At 49.0% G+C, this 20,510-nt stretch overlaps 1 protein-coding gene across 1 annotated transcript in view; it reads right to left on the bottom strand.

The window, feature by feature from the left end:
- The window catches only part of ARHGAP17 (Rho GTPase activating protein 17), a 41,842-nt gene that overhangs the window by 10,069 nt on the left and 11,263 nt on the right, over positions 1-20,510 (bottom strand). The window contains exons 2-14 of the mRNA XM_040078772.1: positions 13,738-13,777; positions 9,522-9,626; positions 7,834-7,910; positions 6,634-6,745; positions 6,354-6,430; positions 5,563-5,674; positions 4,870-4,938; positions 4,630-4,711; positions 2,397-2,524; positions 1,897-2,008; positions 1,290-1,371; positions 737-817; positions 2-115 (exon numbers count right to left, since the gene is read on the bottom strand). Of these exons, the coding sequence (XP_039934706.1) occupies positions 2-115; positions 737-817; positions 1,290-1,371; positions 1,897-2,008; positions 2,397-2,524; positions 4,630-4,711; positions 4,870-4,938; positions 5,563-5,674; positions 6,354-6,430; positions 6,634-6,745; positions 7,834-7,910; positions 9,522-9,626; positions 13,738-13,777 (1,191 nt within the window). The remainder of the gene's footprint in view (position 1; positions 116-736; positions 818-1,289; positions 1,372-1,896; positions 2,009-2,396; positions 2,525-4,629; positions 4,712-4,869; positions 4,939-5,562; positions 5,675-6,353; positions 6,431-6,633; positions 6,746-7,833; positions 7,911-9,521; positions 9,627-13,737; positions 13,778-20,510) is intronic.

Here is a 20,510-nt window from a genome sequence, read left to right on the forward strand (position 1 = left end):
CCCTTCATTCTTTGCCCACAACAAGTTGGGGCCCAAGACTATGGCGATGTTGCTCGGTGTCATTTTGTTAACGTCACTGTTCTGGGCAAGCTTGGCTAAAAATTTGATTAAATACCTTCAAAAAGGAAAGAAATAATTAAACAGCAGGAATGATGAGCATTTCTTGTTGAAAGCAAGTAAATAAAAATTCAAGAACTTGTAAAGAGAGCTCCCAACAACACAGAAATGAGATGAGCAGCCTTCTTGCCTGGCAGCTGCCCAAAGCTTCTGCTCCTAATCACAGAAGTTGAACTGGGTACCAAAGAAAGCAGCTCCCATCTTAGCAAAACAGAACCACAGAAATGTCATACTTATAGAGAAAAAGGCTTAGTTGCAGCTAGTTTCACGTCCTGTAGTGGAAATTCCGTGCTTCTAGGGATCACCAGAGCTGCTTTTGTTCCGGTTCATTTCCAAAATGCAAAACCAAAAGGAAAAGTGAGATGTTTAAGATAGATCCAGGTGATTTCTAAGACTGGAAACAACAGCAATGTAGAAAGGCTCTGTGCATCACTATTTCCTGACAGTAAGCAGAGAATTAATCTGAGGTCACCACCTATGCACAGCCACTGCTGCATGAAATGAGAGGTATTTTTATAAATCTCACTGAATTTGGCAAAGAAAAGCACACCTGGATTAGAGTTTAGTTTAATTGGCTTTGAGGTGGAAAGGAGCTGAGCTAAGAGATGTTCACACCTACCTGAAGTTAACACGGTAAGGCTCAGGTAATCTGTTACAAATCCTCCATAACTCTTGGAGCTTCTTGTCCTGGTCCTGAATACTGAAAGGACAAAAAAAAAAAAAAAAAAAAAAAAAAAAAAAAAAAAAAAAAAAAAAAAAAAAAAAAAAAAGCCATGACATCTTAGTTTCAGGGCAGAAATTAATTGTATAAACTTCCATTTATGGAAATGTGGAAATAAATGTTTTGTACTCAGTAACCTGCTTGTCAGATCCCTGAATTATTTGTACTTGCTAAAAAACTGCTTGAGCATCAATACTGTGCAGCCAGCAGCCTGAAGCAGCCCTAATAGCTGAACAAAGTTGATATTTCACCACATTTTGTGCAATCTGCATTAAGCTATTTATCACTTAAAACTATTTGCTGCACGAAATACCCGGCAGTGAAACAATAAATAACTGTGTGAGCTTGGTTGTTTCTTTTGAATCCATCTATGAAGAATCGAATTTAATGGAAACATGCAGCATGACTTCCTCTATATTTCCTCTATATTTCCTGTTCCTAGCACGCTTACTTTGCAGCTTGTGTCCACTCCTCATACAGGCTGTAGGTCATGAGAGGCTCTGGCAGCTCCCGCAAATAGGATTTCAAGGCACCTGCAATGCAGACAGGGACAGGTTGGCTCCTCAGGCACTGCTTTCAGACCTCAGGGAAAATCCTGAACTCACATCTGCAGTTTTATCTGTGTAATAAATTCCAAGTGCCAGGGAAGGTGGCAAGACAGTGGAACTGCTCAGATCTTAACACAAAGGGTCTGTCAGTAATTAGTGCAATTTGACAGAAACATGCTACAAAACGCTGAGTAATCATCTCTTCAGGACAAAGGACTTACAAAGATGTACTGCAGGTGTACACACGGCTCTCATCTACCTTGACCACTCTTGTCACGAGAGGTGTGACAGGTGGCTCACGATGATCACCTGATTTGACACACCACTGTCACAGGTACATCAGGTGTGATCAGCACGGGCACCCCACACTTATCTGTGTCAAACGGTGCAGTGAATGTTAGCTGATTGCCACCTGCCCCAGTTTAACTGTGGAGATAACACCTGAACAGCACCAAGTTGTGTTGTATCAATTTACACCTGGTCTGGATTCAGAACGAACACCCCCAATACCTGCAACAGCGTGGGGATCTGAGTAAAACTCATCAAGCTGGGAAGTGGAACAGTCCAGGGCAGCTTTCAGCTTTTTTAACTTGGAGGCTCCAGCAGCAATTCTGAACAAGCCCTGCAGCCAGAAATAAAATGGATTGATCGGTAACCACGCACCGGCACAAGCATGGAACAGTTTCTCAACAGCCCCTTCCAGAACATTCCAGCTTTGGTGCCTTCCCCTGACAGATATGACCCAGCTGGCCCTTCCTGTGTCCTGTCACTGCCCCCTGACCCCTGTGGCTCAGTTCTTCCCCACCCTTGGCCCACCCCTGATTTTCATTGTAGGTGCATCCACCTCCAAGATACTTCACACGCTGCCGAGCTTATTCTGTGCCAAAACATTTACCAGCTCATTACTGACGAAATTAGCTAAAGCAACACGTTAACAAACAGACACCAGCTCAGGAGCTCCACTGGGCTCTTTTCCCCCCGTTGCTGCTCTGTGATCTGGAATTACCCACCTCCTCTCTCATCCCTGTTTCCAGGAGCATCATGACACAGGCTTCGATAGGAACTGCGATTTCCCGCCCGCTGCGCTTGAGATGCTCTTCCAGGGGAGTCCCAAAAGCTGGCTTTTCAGTCCATTTGTCTAAGTTGGAGAGTATCAAAGCACTGAGCAGGATATCTACCAAACCCTTGAATTACAGCCCAGGCAAGAGGAGAAGAAAGCCTCTAGTACAGCACAGAAACGTTCAGACTACAGCAGGAGTTTTACAGCCCTTGATTGGTAAAGTCCCTTGGATCATGAGCAAAGAGAAAATGAGGCTGCTGGTGGTCAAGAAAAAAATACTTCTGCATCTTTCTGGATGGGATATCACATACAAATTCTGTGTATAACTGGAATTCTAAATACAAACCTCAACGAGTGCCAGCACAAGGCTGCACGTTCCAGTAACACTGATTTGGCTCCAGTCTGCAAGAATCTGGGAAAACTTTGTTCAGACTGCATGACCTGGGCTGATTTTTGTTTTAACTGTATTTAAGGTGAATAAAACCTGAGCTGTTAATAAAAAAAATTGATTCCTTAAATTTGATTCCTTAAATCAGCAAATTACAATGGATGTTAACAGCCCCAGTACATCACATCAGAACTACCACGGTAACAGCCCAGCGCTGTAACATTCACATTTTCAATTTAATTCTTCAATTCTTGTTTAACTCCAATGGGCACAAATTTCTCCAAATTGAATGTCAATTTCCTCTTCCCTACAATTTACGTTCTGACCCATTTCTGCTATTTTAACTGAAAAAATGCAGATGTAAAAGGTTGTTGTTAGTACAGATGTGTTATTTCTTTAATGTGGAAAAAGAGGCCAAGAAAGACAAAAACTTCAGAGGACTTCAAAGAGTGCTCTGAAGGCAAAGTGTTTCTGCAAAGTGTTTAATTCACCCCTTTTCTTTACAAAACCACACCAATCACCTCCCTCGGCAGGTTTTAGTCCCCCTCATTAATATGCCATGAGATGCACGTGGCATTTCCCAGCCTTTGCAAGTCACAGACACATTAGGAAAAGAGCCCTCCGTGCTTGTTCAAATCCCAGCTCCCATCCCTGGCAGCGTCCCAGGCCAGGCTGGACGGGGTTTGGAGCACCCTGAGGTCATGGATGGCCTTCAGGGCCCCTTCTAACCCAACCCTGCACGGGATTCTACTTTACACTGCAGGTGAAAGACAAGGTGAGAATTCCCTGCATTCGGCCACGTGGCCACCACGGCTCCCAGCCACCTTCCAGGGAGGCCACTCTGCTCTGGGGCATTTGCTGCTCAGCTGCTCTGCACAAACTTTCCACACAAGGACAATTTTGAAGCAGCCACATCCACGAAGAACCTTCAGCCCGGCCCTGCCGAGCCCTGCAGCTGTAGCAGCATCACCTCTGCATTCCCTCCTGTCCCACACTGTTTTCCACAATGCTCCTATTGATTTATGTATTGAATTGCTTCATCTTTTACAACCTTCATCAGCTGAAGATACCTGAGCCTTCCTCAGCTCAGACTGTATTTTCCCTCAGACTCTGTTCACTTATTTCTCCAAAGATTCAGGGACAGCACAGCCAATATTTTGGAGAGTAGTTTCTAAAACAAACAGGGCACCTTCATCCCAAATCAGTGATACAAAACCTGAAAGTCCCCTGACAGTGGAAGCTTAGCAGCTGTTCCAGTTCTTCTTAGGGGAGAAATGAAGCCGTACAAGTCACTTTTTTTAACAGCTGATAATCAGCACAAAAAGCCAAACTCTCCATTTCCCAGCACGCAGTGCACACTGGGAAAGAGGATTTCACAAAATGAGGAGGGAAAAAGAGGAATCAAGCTCCTTAAAATCCACAGAGTTTTCCTGATAATCACCTGTAATCACTCAAGAACCAAATCACAATGACACTTTCATGGGCCTGAAGAGCCAGGTGTGACTCAGCAAAAGGGCACAAGGAGAACAGGTAAGCAAATAGAAAAACCCTTCCTTTACCCTCCTGGGTATCAGAGAGATCCTTCATTAACATCTTATTAGTGTGTTAAACATGGCTGGAGAACTCCGGAGAGCAGGAAGATGGAATTATGCTGGGGAATGTAAAATTGTTAAGCAGATCAAAATGGCCTTATTAAATCAGTCTGCATGCAAGAGGATCGAGACAGAGGAGGAGAATATTGTGCATAGGTGGCACAGGCAAGGAGAAGCGTCAGCCAGAGCACAGGTTACTTTACCTTGATGGGCTTGAATTTCGGGTAGGACCTTTTCTATGACTGCTAATGCTTTTCTATGGTAATCTGCTTGTGCTTCTAATAACTGAGAACAGAAGCCACATTTTAAAAAACAAAAAGACCGTTAGCTTCTGATGAGCACATAAGACAAGACTCAAGGTTTTAGCACACAGAATGTCATCTCTGAGAACCGAGTGTGTGTGCCCAGCTGTGCTGAAGCAGAGCCCCGCTGCCAACACTCACCATGACAAAGCAGCGGGCGTACTCCCCCTCCTTGGACACGAAGCTGTACATGTCTGCAGCCAGCTGATCCTTTGGGAGAGATGCACACCAGGACAGCACGTTTACTCACCTCCAGTCGTACACACAGACACATTTATTGTGTTTGTTTGGCCTGCAGGAAGTTTGAACTAAGGAGCTCAAATGCACCTGGCCCTGCTCCAAGTGTTCTTCAAGCAAAGTGGTCTCAAAATCTTAACTCTCGTTCACCCAGCAAAGCAGTTGCCCCCTTCAGTCAAGAACATATTGCCATTCTGTCCAGCTATTTATAGCACTCAAAGACAAGCACTAATAAAAATGGTTTCAGTTCTCAGTACTCAATGGAGCATTTGCTGTTGAGAAGTGAAAATGAACATGAACTGCTCAGAGCTGTGGCAGGTCCTGGGCTGGCCCAGCTTCAGTTTCCTCCAGGTGCCTCCTGCTGCACAGACACCCTGAACACAGCCAGGGCACAGCTGGCTCACACTGAAACTGAAAAGAATGTCAAATCCCCGACTTAGAAACACCCTGGATGGAGTTCCTCATTGAACTAAAGCAATCCAGAGATCAGCTGGCATGAAAATGCCCCCAGGACAGACAGTGTCACAGCCACATGATCTGCAGCTGCACAATTGGGCAATTCCACGGGAGGTGTGGAAGGACTCATCCTGTCCTTACCTTGCACTGCTCTACTTTATTTCCAGCTTCATCCATCTCCTCCTTAAGAGATTCTATTTTTGAGGGATGCACTTGGAAGTTTGTTCCTGAAGTCTTGTGGGCTTGGTTGTATCTGGGGCAAAGAAAAGTTTCATTTGGTGAGAATCAATATTCAACACTGATCTGCATTTATGGCGCCCTTGGAAGTGGTTTCTTCCAGCAGGAAACAAACCCCGCAGTTCCAGAGGGTTTCCAGCAGAACTGAAAGGTTCAAAGCACACCACTGACATAATCCAGCAGCAGCTATAAAAATCACCAGGAATCCTGCATCTGCCCCAGTCTGTAACATGGGTGTAGGATTTGCTGAAAATGGCTGCACCAGTTCTCAGGGCAGTGTAAAACCACTCAAAGGCACTCAGGGGTGAGATGAATGACCCAGGACCCTCCCAAGGAGATGGCTCCACACAGGGCTGTAAAAGCACTTGGTGTGGTCACACAGAGAGATTCCTGTTCCCTCTTTAAGCTGAAAACTTCAGTTTAAGTTAAACACTTGCATGAACTGGAAACTGGATGAGTTTCCAACATTTTTCCATTTATATACTGGCACGTAAGAACTCCAAAATCTTGATTCTGTTTGGATCTAGCAGTCTCAGGTCCTTTTCTGGTGAAACTTAAATGTAAGCCTGTCTTTTTTCACCTACTGCCTGCTCACAGCAGCATTTCAGTAGCACCATTTCACTTGTTGGCCACGAGGTGCCAACCAGGAGTTCACATGGACAGAAAAGCACTCAGTAACTAAAATGCTCTCCTACCTTCCCCTTGCAGAATCCCAGTCCAGCACCAGCTTTGCAAGCTGCTTCCTCTGCTTCTGAATGTTTGGGATCTCTGTCTGAAATGAGAATCAGGGGCTCACATTGAATTTTAAATTGTGCATTGTAACAAATGACGTGTTGTAGGTTTCATACCCACTTGCCACTGCTAACACAGGGCCCCCTAAAGCAGTTTTTTAATGCCAGCACTGAGATAAACATGTTTTGCTCAGTTTATGCATGACTCCAGATGTGTTTCTCCTCTCAGGCTGAGCTGTCTCACCTCTGTCAGCAGGCACAGTGGGTCTATGACTTCTCTCTCAATCTGTACTTCGTGCTGGGAGAGCTCCATTGCCAGTTTATTCTCTGCATCCCCACAGGTATCCAGCATTTTCCTGGAAGAATTACAGGGAATTGTCATGGGAGTTACCACTGACTGAAGAGGAAGGATCCAAGGGAGAGCAGAGCTTTGGGAAGCTTTGTGCTGGGTAAAGCAAAGCCTCCCTTCATGGCCTGAACCCCAGTGCTCTGTGCTCCCTGGAGAAATCCGGGATAGGCAGGTGGTGTTACTAAACCCCTGCCTTCTAAATTCCTGAGCACTGACAACACTTTGGAGGCTTTCAGACATTCAGAGGGCACAGAAGGCAGTCTTTATTTCCAGGCCCATCTTTCCATCTCACCATCTCACTGCAGGAGAAATTGCTCAATGCAGTATTTCATTTTCTCCTAAGCCCCTTTAATGTGAAGGTCTTAACAGCCTAACTCCCAGCAATCCCATCCCCAGCAGTCTCAGGCTCCAAACCCATGACTTGACCTTCATTTTATGCTTGTTATAAGGAAAAACCCTACTCTGTAAGGTTTTTATCCAGGTTTAAATCTCCTGCAGTGGCTCAGAAATATGTTCTCAAAGGTCATTCTACACTGTCTCCATAAGAATTCCCACCAGCAATGAAAAAGCCCACTTGGCACCAGGAATTCAGCACGTGGAGGCTCGTTTGTTTCAGGCACTTTCCTGTAATTTGCAAATAATCACTTTGCCAGGACAGATAAACTGGGGCTGCTTTGAACAAGGGGCCATTAATGCAAATTGACATTATTTTAAGTCATCAATTCAAACCTGCAGAACACAGCTTAAAATAAAAATTATGTTTAATTATACAATCCACAACACTTTAAACTTCGAATGGAGATGGTAATTCTACTAACCCACAAGGAAAAAAGCCATTTTAAAAGCTTTTATGATAGCAGAGAACCAGAATCCTCTGGAATGCAATTCAGCCTAAAACTTGTCTCCAAATCATCCCAGAAAAACTGCTGGCTCACTGTTTCTCCCTTTGGATTAGAGAAAGAATCTAGAAGTATTAACTTTTATTAGATTGAAACCAGCCTTTGTGCACCCAGAGGCTTTAATTAGAGCCCTGCAGGCAATAAGATGTTACACAGCGAGGAAAAAGAAAGGCAGGAAAAAGAGGCAAACACTTACCCCAGCAGAGTTTCATCACTCAGCTGGATGGATCCCTCTTGCATGTTTTGGGCCAGAGCTGTTAGAGGAAGTTTTTTCTGTGGAACAGAAGGAACAGTGCTTAGCTTAGTGCTGCTCACTCTTTCCAGCTTCCCCAGCACATCCCCTCGAAGGCTCTGCTCCTCTTCCATATGGTTTCTATCACACAAACACAGCTCATTCTCGGACTCAAAGAAAATGCCAAGTCACAGAAAAGTTTCAAGCCCCAAGACCGGTGGTTCTCAGACACTCTGAAAAGCACTTTCTTCTCAGTTTTAGCTGGAATGACTGGCCCAAAGCGTATCTCAACTACTGCCAAGGAGAGACAAACAGCTTTAAGCTGAGATTTAAGCAACCAGCCTGTCCTCTGTCCCAGAGGTCCTGTGTGCCCCTGCTCTCAGGTGCCTGTCACTCAGTAAAAGGTGAGAGTGTCAATGTGAATTATTTCTGGTTCTGATGCTTTACGAAAGCCCACCGAGGGCTTTGCTAAGGAGGGGCAGAAATCAAGTGTGTACAGAAAACCATCGGCAGCTGCCTGGAGGTGCCAGTGCCCAAGGGCAACTCCAGCTCTGAGCAGCTGGGTCAGAGCTGCAGATTATCTTCCACAGCTGGGTGTCAGGAGAGCTCCAAGCACTCCTGACAGCAGGCTGCGGGGACAGGAAGTGTCCTGGCACTGCTGAGGTGTCCCCAGGCTGTGCTGTGGTGGGGTGGGGTTGCACTGGGGTTGCACTGAGTTTTTACTGGGGTTGCACTGGGGCTTCACTGAGGCTACACTGGAGTGTCACTGGGGTTTCTCTGGGACTTCTCTGGGGTTGCACTGGGATTTCTCTGGGATGTCACGGGGATTTCTCTGGGATTGCCCTGGGATTGCTCTGGGATTGCTCTGGGATGTCACAGGGATTTCTCTGGGGTGTCACTGGGATTTCTCTGGGGTGTCACTGGGATTTCTCTGGGGTGTCACTGGGGTTGCACTGGGATTTCTCTGAGGTTGCACTGGGATTTCTCTGGAGTGTCACTGGGATTGCACTGGGGTGTCACTGCGATTGCACTGGGGTTGTTCTGGATTTCCCTGGGGTGCCACTGGGATTGCACTGGGGTGTCACAGGGATTTCTCTGGGATTGCCCTGGGATTTCTCTGGGGTGTCACTGGGATTTCTCTGGGGTGTCACTGGGATTGCACTAGGGCTGCACTGGGGTTGCACTGGGATTTCTCTGGAGTGTCACTGGGGTTGCACTGGGATTGCACTGGGGTTGTACTGGATTTCTCTGGGGTGTCACTGGGATTGCACTGGGTGTCACTGCGATTGCACTGGGGTTGTTCTGGATTTCTCTGGGGTGCCACTGGGATTTCTCTGGGGTGCCACTGGGGTTGCACTGGGATTGCACTGGGGTGTCACTGGGATTTCTCTGGGGTGTCACTGCGATTGCACTGGGTGTCACTGCGATTGCACTGGGGTTGTTCTGGATTTCTCTGGGGTGCCACTGGGATTGCACTGGGGTGTCACTGGGATTTCTCTGGAGTGTCACTGGGATTGCACTGGGGTGTCACTGGATTTCTCTGGGGTGTCTCTGGGGTGTCACCAGTGCCAGCAGCGAGCTGCTCTGACAGAGCCTGGCTCCCCAGGCAGGGGCAGCAGGGCGGGGGCCAGGGCACACGGAGCTGTACTCACGTGTCTCTTGTCAGGGTCTGTGCCATGCTGGCCCTGCAGACAGGCAATCAGTCTCTTCTGGGCCAGGTGGCACACCGACCTCACCGCGTCCAGCCGCCTCTCGATCTGCTCGGCCCCGGGGGAGAGGGCAGGAAGAGAAAACAACGCAAAAACCAGAAGTTATTTCCCCGGCCTCAGCAGAAAACCTTCCCCCCTGTACCACACGTCGCTCCGGGTTGCAGATTTCTCAAATTCTCCAGCTTATAAAGAAGTGCAGCTGCTTAGCAGAAGTGCCTGACAGCAAAAACGCTTGGGGGGGATTGAAATTGGTTTGTGCCTCAGTGGCACAGAAATTCAGTCGGAGCTCACGGCACTGGAAAGCGGGAAAGGGAAAAAACGCTGCCCTGCTCGGCACCTCGGCAAAAGGGAATCAGGGTGACACTCGCTAGCTGAGATCAACGGCACATGCAGGTATCTGACACTCATTTAGGGAGAAAACTGTGGGAAAACTCCTCATTTTCACGGTGACCTTGTAAAGCAGGTGCTGAAGACACATGTGACAGCTCCTCCCCACTGTACAAACCTGCACTCCAAGCTCCTCCTGCACGTCCTTCCCTGGCTGTTAAACACAAGGACAAAGCTCCCACATGCTGAGCAAAACACAATTCTCAGGAAGAGGCTACCAGGATTCAAATGGGATATGGAATTAAAAAATAGGAGTCAAAGCCCAAACAAGAGTTCTGTTTATCAGCATCTAATTCAAACATGGCTTAATACACAGCCAGCGAATAGGACAAACATATACATGATAAACTGCTCTTTTAAGGGATTCTAAGCAAGGAATTTGGACTATTTTATTTCAAAGAACACCAAAAACAAACAAAGAGATGAGCAGTGGGACAGAACTGCTCATGGCACTGAGATCTCTGTGCACAGCACCCAAAGAATGCTGTTTATCTGCATTTTGATGACTCACCAAGAATAACAGGAGGCCCTTTGGAATGGATTCTATTTAAAAAGCAAGAGGAAAAAAAAAGTAGATTTGATCTGTAGAAATAATCTGAACAGATTCCAGTTTTTCACACAGCTCTAAAATCACTTTTATTAAATATTCAGGAGGGCAATATGAACCCAAGTTGAAGTGCTCAAAAATCTCAGTAAAAAGCTGATAGGGAGGAATAAGCTGCAGAGAAACTGCCTAGAGATTGCTCTGAGAGCACAAGGCTTTGCCTTTCATCTCCAGAACACGGAGCAACAAATTCAAAATTAAGTCCAGGTGGAAAAAGTCCACACGGAGATCAAAGAACAAGCAGGTATTGTTTGTGGTCTACTGCTGCAGCTAAGATAACTCACTCCTCTTGTGTTATCTTCAAAATGAAATTCTGGAATGGCTTGGGTTGGAGGGAGCCCAAAGCCCATCCAGTGCCACTCCTGCCACGGCAGGGACAGCTTCCATGATCCCAGGCTGCTCCAAGGCCTGTCCAGCCTGGCCTTGGGCACTGCCAGGGATCCAGGGGCAGCCACAGCTGCTCTGGGCACCCTGTGCCAGGGCCTGCCCACCCTCCGGGGAGGAAACACCACCACCACATTCTAAATCATCCTCTTACCCAAGAGCCAAGAGCCCATTTTTGCAAGGTCAGGTAGTTAAAACTTGGAGGACCGAGCACAGGGGTTTCCCACACCTGGAACACAGTGACATCCTGGACCAGAGGCGCCTGGCAGAGCCTGGCAGAGCCCAAGGGCCTGGGCAGCCCTGGCTGCGGGCTCAGGCTGCTTGGAAAGGCTCCCACACTCCCAGCAGCCTCTCCCCAGGCTGAGCTGCAGAGCCAGGGCAGAGGAACAGACCCCAGAACTCCACAGTCAGGGCACAGGACTGACAGGAGGAACAGACCCCAGAACTCCACAGTCAGAGCAGAGGACTGACAGGAGGAACAGACCCCAGAACTCCACAGTCAGGGCAGGGGACTGACAGGAGGAACAGGCCCCAGAACTCCACAGTCAGGGCACAGGACTGACAGGAGGAACAGACCCCAGAACTCCACAGTCAGGGCAGAGGACTGACAGGAGGAACAGACCCCAGAACTCCACAGAGCAGAGGACTGACAGGAGGAACAGACCCCAGAACTCCACAGTCAGGGCACAGGACTGACAGGAGGAGCAGGCCCCAGAACTCCACAGAGCAGAGGACTGACAGGAGGAACAGACCCCAGAACTCCACAGAGCAGAGGACTGACAGGAGGAACAGGCCCCAGAACTCCACAGTCAGGGCACAGGACTGACAGGAGGAACAGACCCCAGCACTCCACAGAGCAGAGGACTGACAGGAGGAACAGACCCCAGAACTCCACAGTCAGAGCAGAGGACTGACAGGAGGAACAGGCCCCAGAACTCCACAGTCAGACCCTCTCCTCTCTGATCTGCCTTCTAGCGCAAAGATGTCAAGAAAACCACAGAGGACATTAATCTCCTTCGAGGCACCTCTGAAGTGAGGATGTGACCCACGGGCCAGGCTGTCTGTCCCCTCAGGGCATCCCCAGAGCACAGAACATCACACAATTGCTGCATTATCTGCACGCCGTGTCAGAAAGCAGGGCTATTGTAAAGACCTTCTCGGGACTGAATTATAGCCTTTGTCTTCAGATGAAACACAGCGAACAGACACTTGAAATGGAGCACAACCCTTCAGAAAACAGAACAAAAAAAAGCTGTAACAATCCTGCGGCAAAGCTTGAGCTAAATATAAAAAAGCCCAACTGCGATCCATGTTTGTGAAGTGAGCAGCACCACGTCTCCAAACTCTCGGGTTAGATAAGAGCCTCCTGCCCCTGCACAAGCCCCCAAGAACAAACAAACAAGTGAGTAAATTCTTCCACTTGGGTGTAGCCAGGCTGCTCGGGGCCTGGGAAAGCCTTGCTTGCAAAATTTTTTTGGCAAGGAGCAGCAGAGCTTTTGGCTTTCACTTCTTGTTACTGTTCTGCAGCTGAGCGAGAGAGCAGCCGTGCCCTCGCAGGCTGGCAAGGTGTTCAACATCCTTCGTGGCACCGAGCTGCACATCTCCTCAGAGACTAAAAACAGAACTGCCAGACTGGGAAGGTAGCTTTAGTTTAAATAAAGCAACCCCCTGGAAAGGGGGTGAAATGTTTCAGGTCACCATTACACTGGCACAGGTGCCCAGAGCAGCTGTGGCTGCCCCTGGATCCCTGGCAGTGCCCCAGGCCAGGCTGGACAGGGCTGGGAGCAGCCTGGCACAGTGGAAGGTGTCCCTGCCATGGCAGGGGTGGCACTGGATGGGCTTTAGGGTCCCCTCTAACCCCAAGCATTCCAGGATTCTGTAATTCCATGCATTTGTGCTGAATTCATGTCGAAGGCTGCCACGCTCCCTCAGCTGCCACCTGAACCAGAAACACTTCCATCACCTGCCTGATTCCCCTGCTCCGTCTCCAGGCCCCGACCTCAGGCAGGCTGAGAGGCTTTGTAATTCATCAGAAATAACCCCCACACTCGAGGTCCCAGGAGCAGCCAGCCTGACTTCCCTCACCGATTTGTGTTCTTTTCATAAACCCTTCCTAAAGAAACCAGAGGAAGAGAACTGTGTAGGACAAGTGTGCAGGCAAACTTGCTCCATGGAATCAGTCACCCTTGTTAACGCGACAGTTGCAGTTTAAATTCCACCATGAAAGTCGTGTTTGATGAGATGATAAATCTGCACAAAGATGACAAGTCTGCAAACAAATCGGTGTCAGGATGACAAATCTGAGAACAAATATCACAGCTAAACAAGAGCACTCGTACACTTACTCAAAGCAAGAACAGGCATTATCAGGGAGCAGCTGGAATGATTTTTGTGCCACTTCTCTCAAGGCCCAGTTGATCTGTTCAGGTGAGAGCAGTGAGGACAGAAACCAGCAGTGCCCAGCCAGGGTTTCCTCATCCTCCTCAGACAGACTGGCAAGTCATCAGCACCAGTGGTTTATGGGCTCATCAGGCCTGTTCATCTCATTAAAAGCGAGAATGGCTCCTCCTCCACTGCACCAAGCCACGTGATTGGACTCACAGACAGAAGTAACTGAGTTTTCCTGCTCAAAATGTACCCCCCTGTTTTCTCATGTGCTGAGAAGTCAGAGACATCCAGGGTTCCATCCCTGACACGTGCAGTATTCTCCTCCACATCACAAACCTCAGAAGGCTCGCACATCACAACATCGAAAAAAAATATGTATGAAGCATGTTACAATACCTGCAACAGGTCTTCACTGAGCACCTCTGTTCTCTCAGCCCTAAGGGAGGAAAGAAAACACTGTCAGACAATTGGCACGTTCAGGGGCACAGATTGCCCCAACAATTCCAACAGGACCTGCTCAGTTCCAAGCTAGAATCCATTACTGCCACTGCTGCACACACTGCCATGTTCAGCAGGTCACAGGCAGCCCTGGCTCCCGGCACTGGGAGTTTGGGAGCCCTGACGTCCCTGCCACGCCCAGCCCGCAGCACAAACCATCACACCGAGCTCCAAACCGCATTCCCAGCTGCACATGGAGTAACCCAAAGCAACCTGGAACCAGGGCACCTGAACATGAAGGAGTATGAAAGCATGAGAGGAGCAGGAGAGCCACCATCATCCCTTTGGAGTGCAGCACTGCAGAGCTTTATCCCTCAGAAGCAGTGGGAACTGCAGCCTGAAGCTTCCCTTAACCCCACACTCACAACCTTCCCCAGGAACCTCCCATCACCTCATCCTGCTGAGCTCCTCAGTACTAAACCAGAGGGTTTGGTACCTGAAAAGCTCATCAGAAGTTCATGGCATTCCCAGGAAAGTCAGCCTTCAACAGAAACCCCTGACTGCTTGCACACACCTCCAGACAAAAGCCACAGACACACTCCCGTCTTCACACTTCCACACCTTTTGTCATCCCAGTTTACACAAACTTTAAATTGTTTAATGTTGACACAGCTTTATTTGTCATTGGCTCTCTGACCCCAACAGTGACTGATTCTCCCTTTGCCAGGCCTATAAAATAAAGATAAATTCAGTTCACCCTGACCTCTCCCTCCCTGCTGCTCACCGTCACTACACATCTACACCGTGGAGCGCTTGGAGGGACTCCAGGACACTCTTTTCCTGTTCAGAGAGTTTCCCCTGCTGCTGCCAGAGTCCCTCAGCGACTCCACACTTTATCAGATGCTGCAATCTGTCAAAGAACCCGCTGCAAACCTGGGCACGCACGGAAAGCTCGTGTTCCTGATCAGCCCTCAGAAGCTGAACGTGCCAAAAGCCTCCAAGGACAAGATTCCTTCAGGTTTAGGTGGGTGTTTTTAATGCACTTATTTGACTTCGGTTTTACAGCACGTTATCTGCTTGAACTAGTTGTGAACCATAAGGTGTTTAATAATTAAATGCCAGAATAAAGTAAAAGCTCAAAACCTCAGCCAGACTCAGACAAAAGCAGATGACAGCACTGGAATATTTATTTGTTGAGGAAAACACAGATAAATTTATAAACTTTTCTCCCACCCAAACAGAAATATTTTATCTGACGGAAATTACATCCTGTTGGAGAGCAATTATTTATACTTACTATTTATATATATATATATTATCCCTGCAAAACCCACTCTGCTGTAGCTGTAACTTTAATTCAACCCCCCTAAAATATTAGACTAGAGCTTCCACACAGCTTTAGAGTAATCCAGAGTTTGATCTCTCCTTCCTTTTTCCATCAGGGTGAAAAGCAGTGATGGCCCAGTACTGTGCTGGCAGAAGCCTGCTCCCAGTTTAAACGTGGTTGCCCACATACTATGGATCATTATGTGGAAGTGCAAAACAATTGTTCTTATTTTCATTCAGCTCTCTTTGCACACTGAGCTGGCGTCTCCAGGAGCTGAAGGCCCAGCTGGACAACGCCGATGTCCCTGGGGGATGCTGTCCCCAGCCCCGGTGGCAGCAGAGCGTGGCCAGGCAGAGCCAGAGTCAGAACAGCCCCTGGTGATGATGTCAGGTTCGGAAGCGCAGTGAGGGAAGACCTCACCCTTCCTGCAGGCCCACATTCCACCTTTAGTAAGGAAGCCAAGAAAGAGCCACGAAATAATGTTGTTTTTCAGTGATCACAACCATGAAAGAGAAAGCACAACCCTGAGATAGCAGCACAGCCCATCTCCTCTCTGCACAGGGGAAAGCAGCAAACCATCAAAGGGGCCTGGCTCCAGCAGAATTAACCTCTGTCTCCCTTGGAATTAACCTCTGTCTCCCTTGGAATTACCGGTACGACCAGTTTGAAGTTTACATCCAACTGCAGTTTCGAGGGATGCTAATTCCTTCTGCCAGCTAATCAGGGAAGCAGCAAACTCCTAAAAAAGAACAGAATTTCTTTTTCACTGCTAAACTTCTGTCCCCAGCCCCTGTTAGGGCTTATTTGCACCTTATCTAATTGGAGCAATGAAGAAATCCTTCTGGAAACAAAAACTGGAAGCCTGAGTGTTGCCAAGGGCTTCCCCAAGCCCAGCAGCGCTGGTCCCTGGCCACCGGCCTGAGGACCTTGCACTGGAGCTTCCTTCCCCCACGGGACACCCTGAGCCCAGCCCAGCCCAGGCTGAGCCTCTGAAGGCCAGGCTGCAGCAGCCAGGGCTGTTCACACTCCCAGAGCTGAACTCTGCTCAGCCCAAACAGTTAAACCTGGGCTGCAAAACGAGGTCCCTCCGAGCCATTCCTACGGGGACACCACGGGATGGTCCTGCAGGAGCTGTCCCTGCGCCTGGGGAGGGCAGCAGCCACAGGGGAACGGCGACCTGTCCTGCCCAGAGCCTCCCCACACCTCCGGGGACAGCGGTGGCGGTGCCAGAGGTGGGGCTGGCACATGGGACACAGCAGGGCACGGGCAGCAGCACGGCTTGGGCGTGCAGGGCTGGCACCCCACCCACCACAGCAACAGCACCGGGGCCTTCAGCTGCCCAAATCCAAAAGATCTGCCAGCCTGGCAGTGCTCCACTGCAGCAGAACGGAGCTGCTCCCCTGGGAAAGGAGTTTCCAAGAAATGAAGCTTCTCTGCTGCACCACAAGAACCTTGACATGAATCAACGGGCACTGAGGTCTAAAGTCAGCAGTGCGTTTTAAAAGGCTGATTGCAAAAACACAACTGAACAATCACTTGTTATGGCTGTAACAATCCTCTTAATGACAAAAGGGGATGGAACCAGTGAATTCTCTGCAATCAGTACTTTCACACAGTTAGCACAACGTCCTGCCCGCCGTGCAGAGCTTCGTGCGCTGCTCCTCGTGTCTGCACTGCCCCTCCCCTGCACGGACCCCAGCCCTGGTGCAGCCGGGGCAGAGTAACTGCAATAGTGCACAGAAACAGCTGCTCCTCAGCCAAATCAGCTCCCCCAGCTCACCCTTTGGACCAGCAGCCTCCCTGGCACAGCTCTGGGGTGGGAACGGGCAGCAAAGGGCAGGGCAGGCTCCGAGCACGGCACAGCTGGCAGTTGAGCACAGCTGGCAGTTCAGCACAGCTGGCAGTTCAGCCAAACCCTGGGCACGGCACAGCTGGCAGCTCAGCCAAACCCTGGGCACGGCACAGCTGGCAGCTCAGCCAAACCCTGGGCACGGCACAGCTGGCAGCTCAGCCAAACCCTGGGCACAGCACAGCTGGCAGCTCAGCCAAACCCTGGGCACGGCACAGCTGGCAGTTGAGCACAGCTGGCAGCTCAGCCAAACCCTGGGCACGGCACAGCTGGCAGTTCAGCACAGCTGGCAGCTCAGCCAAACCCTGGGCACGGCACAGCTGGCAGTTCAGCACAGCTGGCAGTTCAGCACAGCTGGCAGCTCAGCCAAACCCTCAGCGCAGCTTTGCCCTCTATGATCCCAGGACGCTGAGAAACTCTCATTTTTAACGAAACTGTTGTTTCTTCAAGCAAACTTTCTTTTCGAGACGGCTAATACTTAGCATGAAACAGGATATGGAACAGAAATGCTGGTGCCATTTCCTGCTCGGGGGTGGCATGGCCTTAACTCACTCCAAGCAAAAACCAATTGGTTTTACAGGGAAAGATTGTATTTTTTTATTCTAGACATGTTAATCACAACGCTTTGGCTTGCTGTGACATTTTAAAAATGCATTCCACGTGCCCCTAATTGAACTCCTGTCAGAGTGTTTTATGGTATAATTCCTTTTAATTCCCTTTACTTTTTCCGTTCTTCCTGACCTAGCCTGAAGCCCAGCCCAGCTCAAAGCCTGGCTCAGCCCAGGCAGGGTGGGCAGAACAGCTCCCACCCCACAGGTTAAAAACTGACCCCCTCACTTGGTCATTCTGCAGCTCCTTCACACTTCCAGGGCAGGATTCTTCCCTGTACATCTGGAAACAGCAGATGGGAATTCCTGAGATAAAAGTGTTTATCTTCCATCGGGAAAGAATTTACATTTCCACATATAAAATGAAAAGGGTCTGTTAAAGCTGCCGCTGGTGATTTAAAATAAATAATGCTTCATCTAAACAGTATCTGAGAGCCCCCTGGTCCTGCCCATCACAGGGGCATCAGTACGGAAGCAGGGCTGATCTCCAAGGCAGGTCAAAGGTACAGAACCTCTCCAAGAGACTTTTTACAGAGGCCTTTTTACAGGCCAAGGGGGAATGGCTTCCAGTGCCAGAGGGCAGGGTCAGATGGGAAACTGGGAAGGAATTCCTCCCTGGGAGGGTGGGCAGGCCCTGGCACAGATTCCCAGAGCAGCTGTGGCTGCCCCTGGATCCCTGGCAGTGCCCAAGGCCAGGCTGGACGGGGCTTGGAGCAGCCTGGGACAGTGGGAGGTGTCCCTGCCATGGCAGGGCTGGCACTGGGTGGGATTTGAGGTCCGTTCCAACCCAAAGCATTCCATGATTCTATGAAATCCACACTCCTGAAAGGCTGAGCAGGAAGGAAGGAGAGCAAACCTGAGACACAAGAGCCATAAAACCTTGGCCACTGCCAGCAGAACAAGTGACTCAGTTGAAATGTCACCAAGCCCTGAGTCAGGCAGCAGCTGGGCGGGGGCCCTGGCAGAGGTGATGCCATGGGAGGGCAGGGACAAGCCCACAACCCTGGAAAGGTTTCAGTGGAAGCAAGGAGACATCCACCCCAAACCGGAGACAGAATTAAAGCCAGCCTTCCCTGCTGGGTGGATTTTCCTCAAACAAAGGCAGTGTTTGTTACCAGGAGTAACCAGCTCGGCCGCTGGTGAGGTAACAGCGAGCACCTCGGTGGGCTGGCAGCACGTCCTGCCTGCTTTCCACGTACAATAGGCAGCACTTGCTGCCAGGAAAAATGAAAGAATCAGCAGCTCTGCTCCAAAACAAGGAATCCAGAATCAGATGACAATTTCCCTTCAAAAAGGTTTGCTTTTCTAACGCTCACCAAGACAGACCCCACATAAAATACAACTCCAAGGTGTTTCAGGACCACCAACTCACTCCTGACTGTTTGACCTTAGGCTAATTTTTGAAAGGAAACCAGCATGACCCAAGGTAAGCATCAATATTCTGAAGCGGGTTTCAAATGCTCAAAAATAATTCAGAGAACACTGTCAGGTGCTGGTCACCACTCACTTTCAGTATTAGTATTTAAGGAACACCACACACAACCAGCCATCAGCATGACTTTTAGTTTCTTAGTACCTCCTATCCTCATTTTTCACCCGAATTAAAAATGTAAGCTTTTGTACATGCATTAAAGTTGATTTAATTATAAATCTGGTGGCCATGGATGTTTCAATGATGCAGAAATCCCACCAAAGGCTGTTGCTTTGGAACTCACCCATCAGCTGCAACTCCTGTGCTTCCAGACCTCTAGAAGTGCTTTAAAAGTGGTGCATCTCCAAACCACCGCAGTGATCCAAACACCCCAGAGCTGCACAGCCACAATTCAGGCCTCAGTGAGAGGACAAAGAAAGATTCCTGCTGCTTTGCCTTCCCTCTCCACCATCTCCAGCGAGCTCCCCCATCAAACTGTGCTTGGTCACTCACCCCAAGCCCAGCTCTGAGAGCTCAGCCCTGCACCTGGGGGCTGCTGCCCCAGTGGGAGGCTGCAGGAGATAATAATCCCTGCAAGGAGAGCAGAGTGCTCCTGTGCAGAGCAGGGAAACCCAGACAGACAGACTGCTCACGGGACGGGATGGAAACTCCTGCGCCGGTGAAAGGGATCCAAGGCCGCTCTCCGGAGTGAGGCGGTAAATTTAGCTCTGGAGAACAAGCACAGCTCGAGCCAAATCCTATTTTCAGGCTGCTCTCGGAGGGACAGGCACTGCAGCACGGCCCTGCACAGCTCCTCCTTGTAAAACACACCCTGAGTGGCTTTAACATCGCTCCTGGAGAATTCCACCAAAGGTGCTGCAGTTCAACAACAGCCCTGTCAGCCTCAGTCTAAGAAAGCTGGGTGGATCCCTCGGAGCCACAGCACCGCAAATTTGAGATGAATTTAGGCTGAACTCTCTACAGGCAAAAATACAATCCTGGTCTAAAAGTAGAAGCTCATTTACAGGAGTTTTGTTTGAGGGAAGGAAGCAATGTTTCAGTGAGCAGCCTGATGAGTCCAACAGCTTGTAAACTTCTGGGCACAAATAAAAATTTACAATTCAGTGCTTCTAATCGCCTCCTGTCCCAGCAAATCAAATACTGAGTGCTGACCTCCTATTTCATACCTGGGACAAAGCCACAGCTATTAAAGCTCTCCCCCATATTCGTTTTGACTTTGAAAAACCCCAAACCTCTGTCAGGCAAATGACAACGTGACTACTTTTAAAAAGTGCATTTGATTGGTGAAACTATTAATAGCTTCTGAAGGAAAGGCGAAGTGCTGCTGCAGGGGATTAACATTCTAACTGCTAAAATCCAGGCAAGGTGAAATCCAGCACTGGTCTCATGGTTTGTTCCTCAAAGAAAAAAGTCCTATGACAAGCTGTCATAAATCAGCAACCAAAAAAACCCAAAGAACCCGAGACAAAGTTTTTAAAGTTTCTGGCACAGCCTATCAAATGATGACGTATTTCC

Source organism: Hirundo rustica, chromosome 15 (assembly GCF_015227805.2).
Source record: "Hirundo rustica isolate bHirRus1 chromosome 15, bHirRus1.pri.v3, whole genome shotgun sequence".
NCBI lineage: Eukaryota > Metazoa > Chordata > Aves > Passeriformes > Hirundinidae > Hirundo > Hirundo rustica.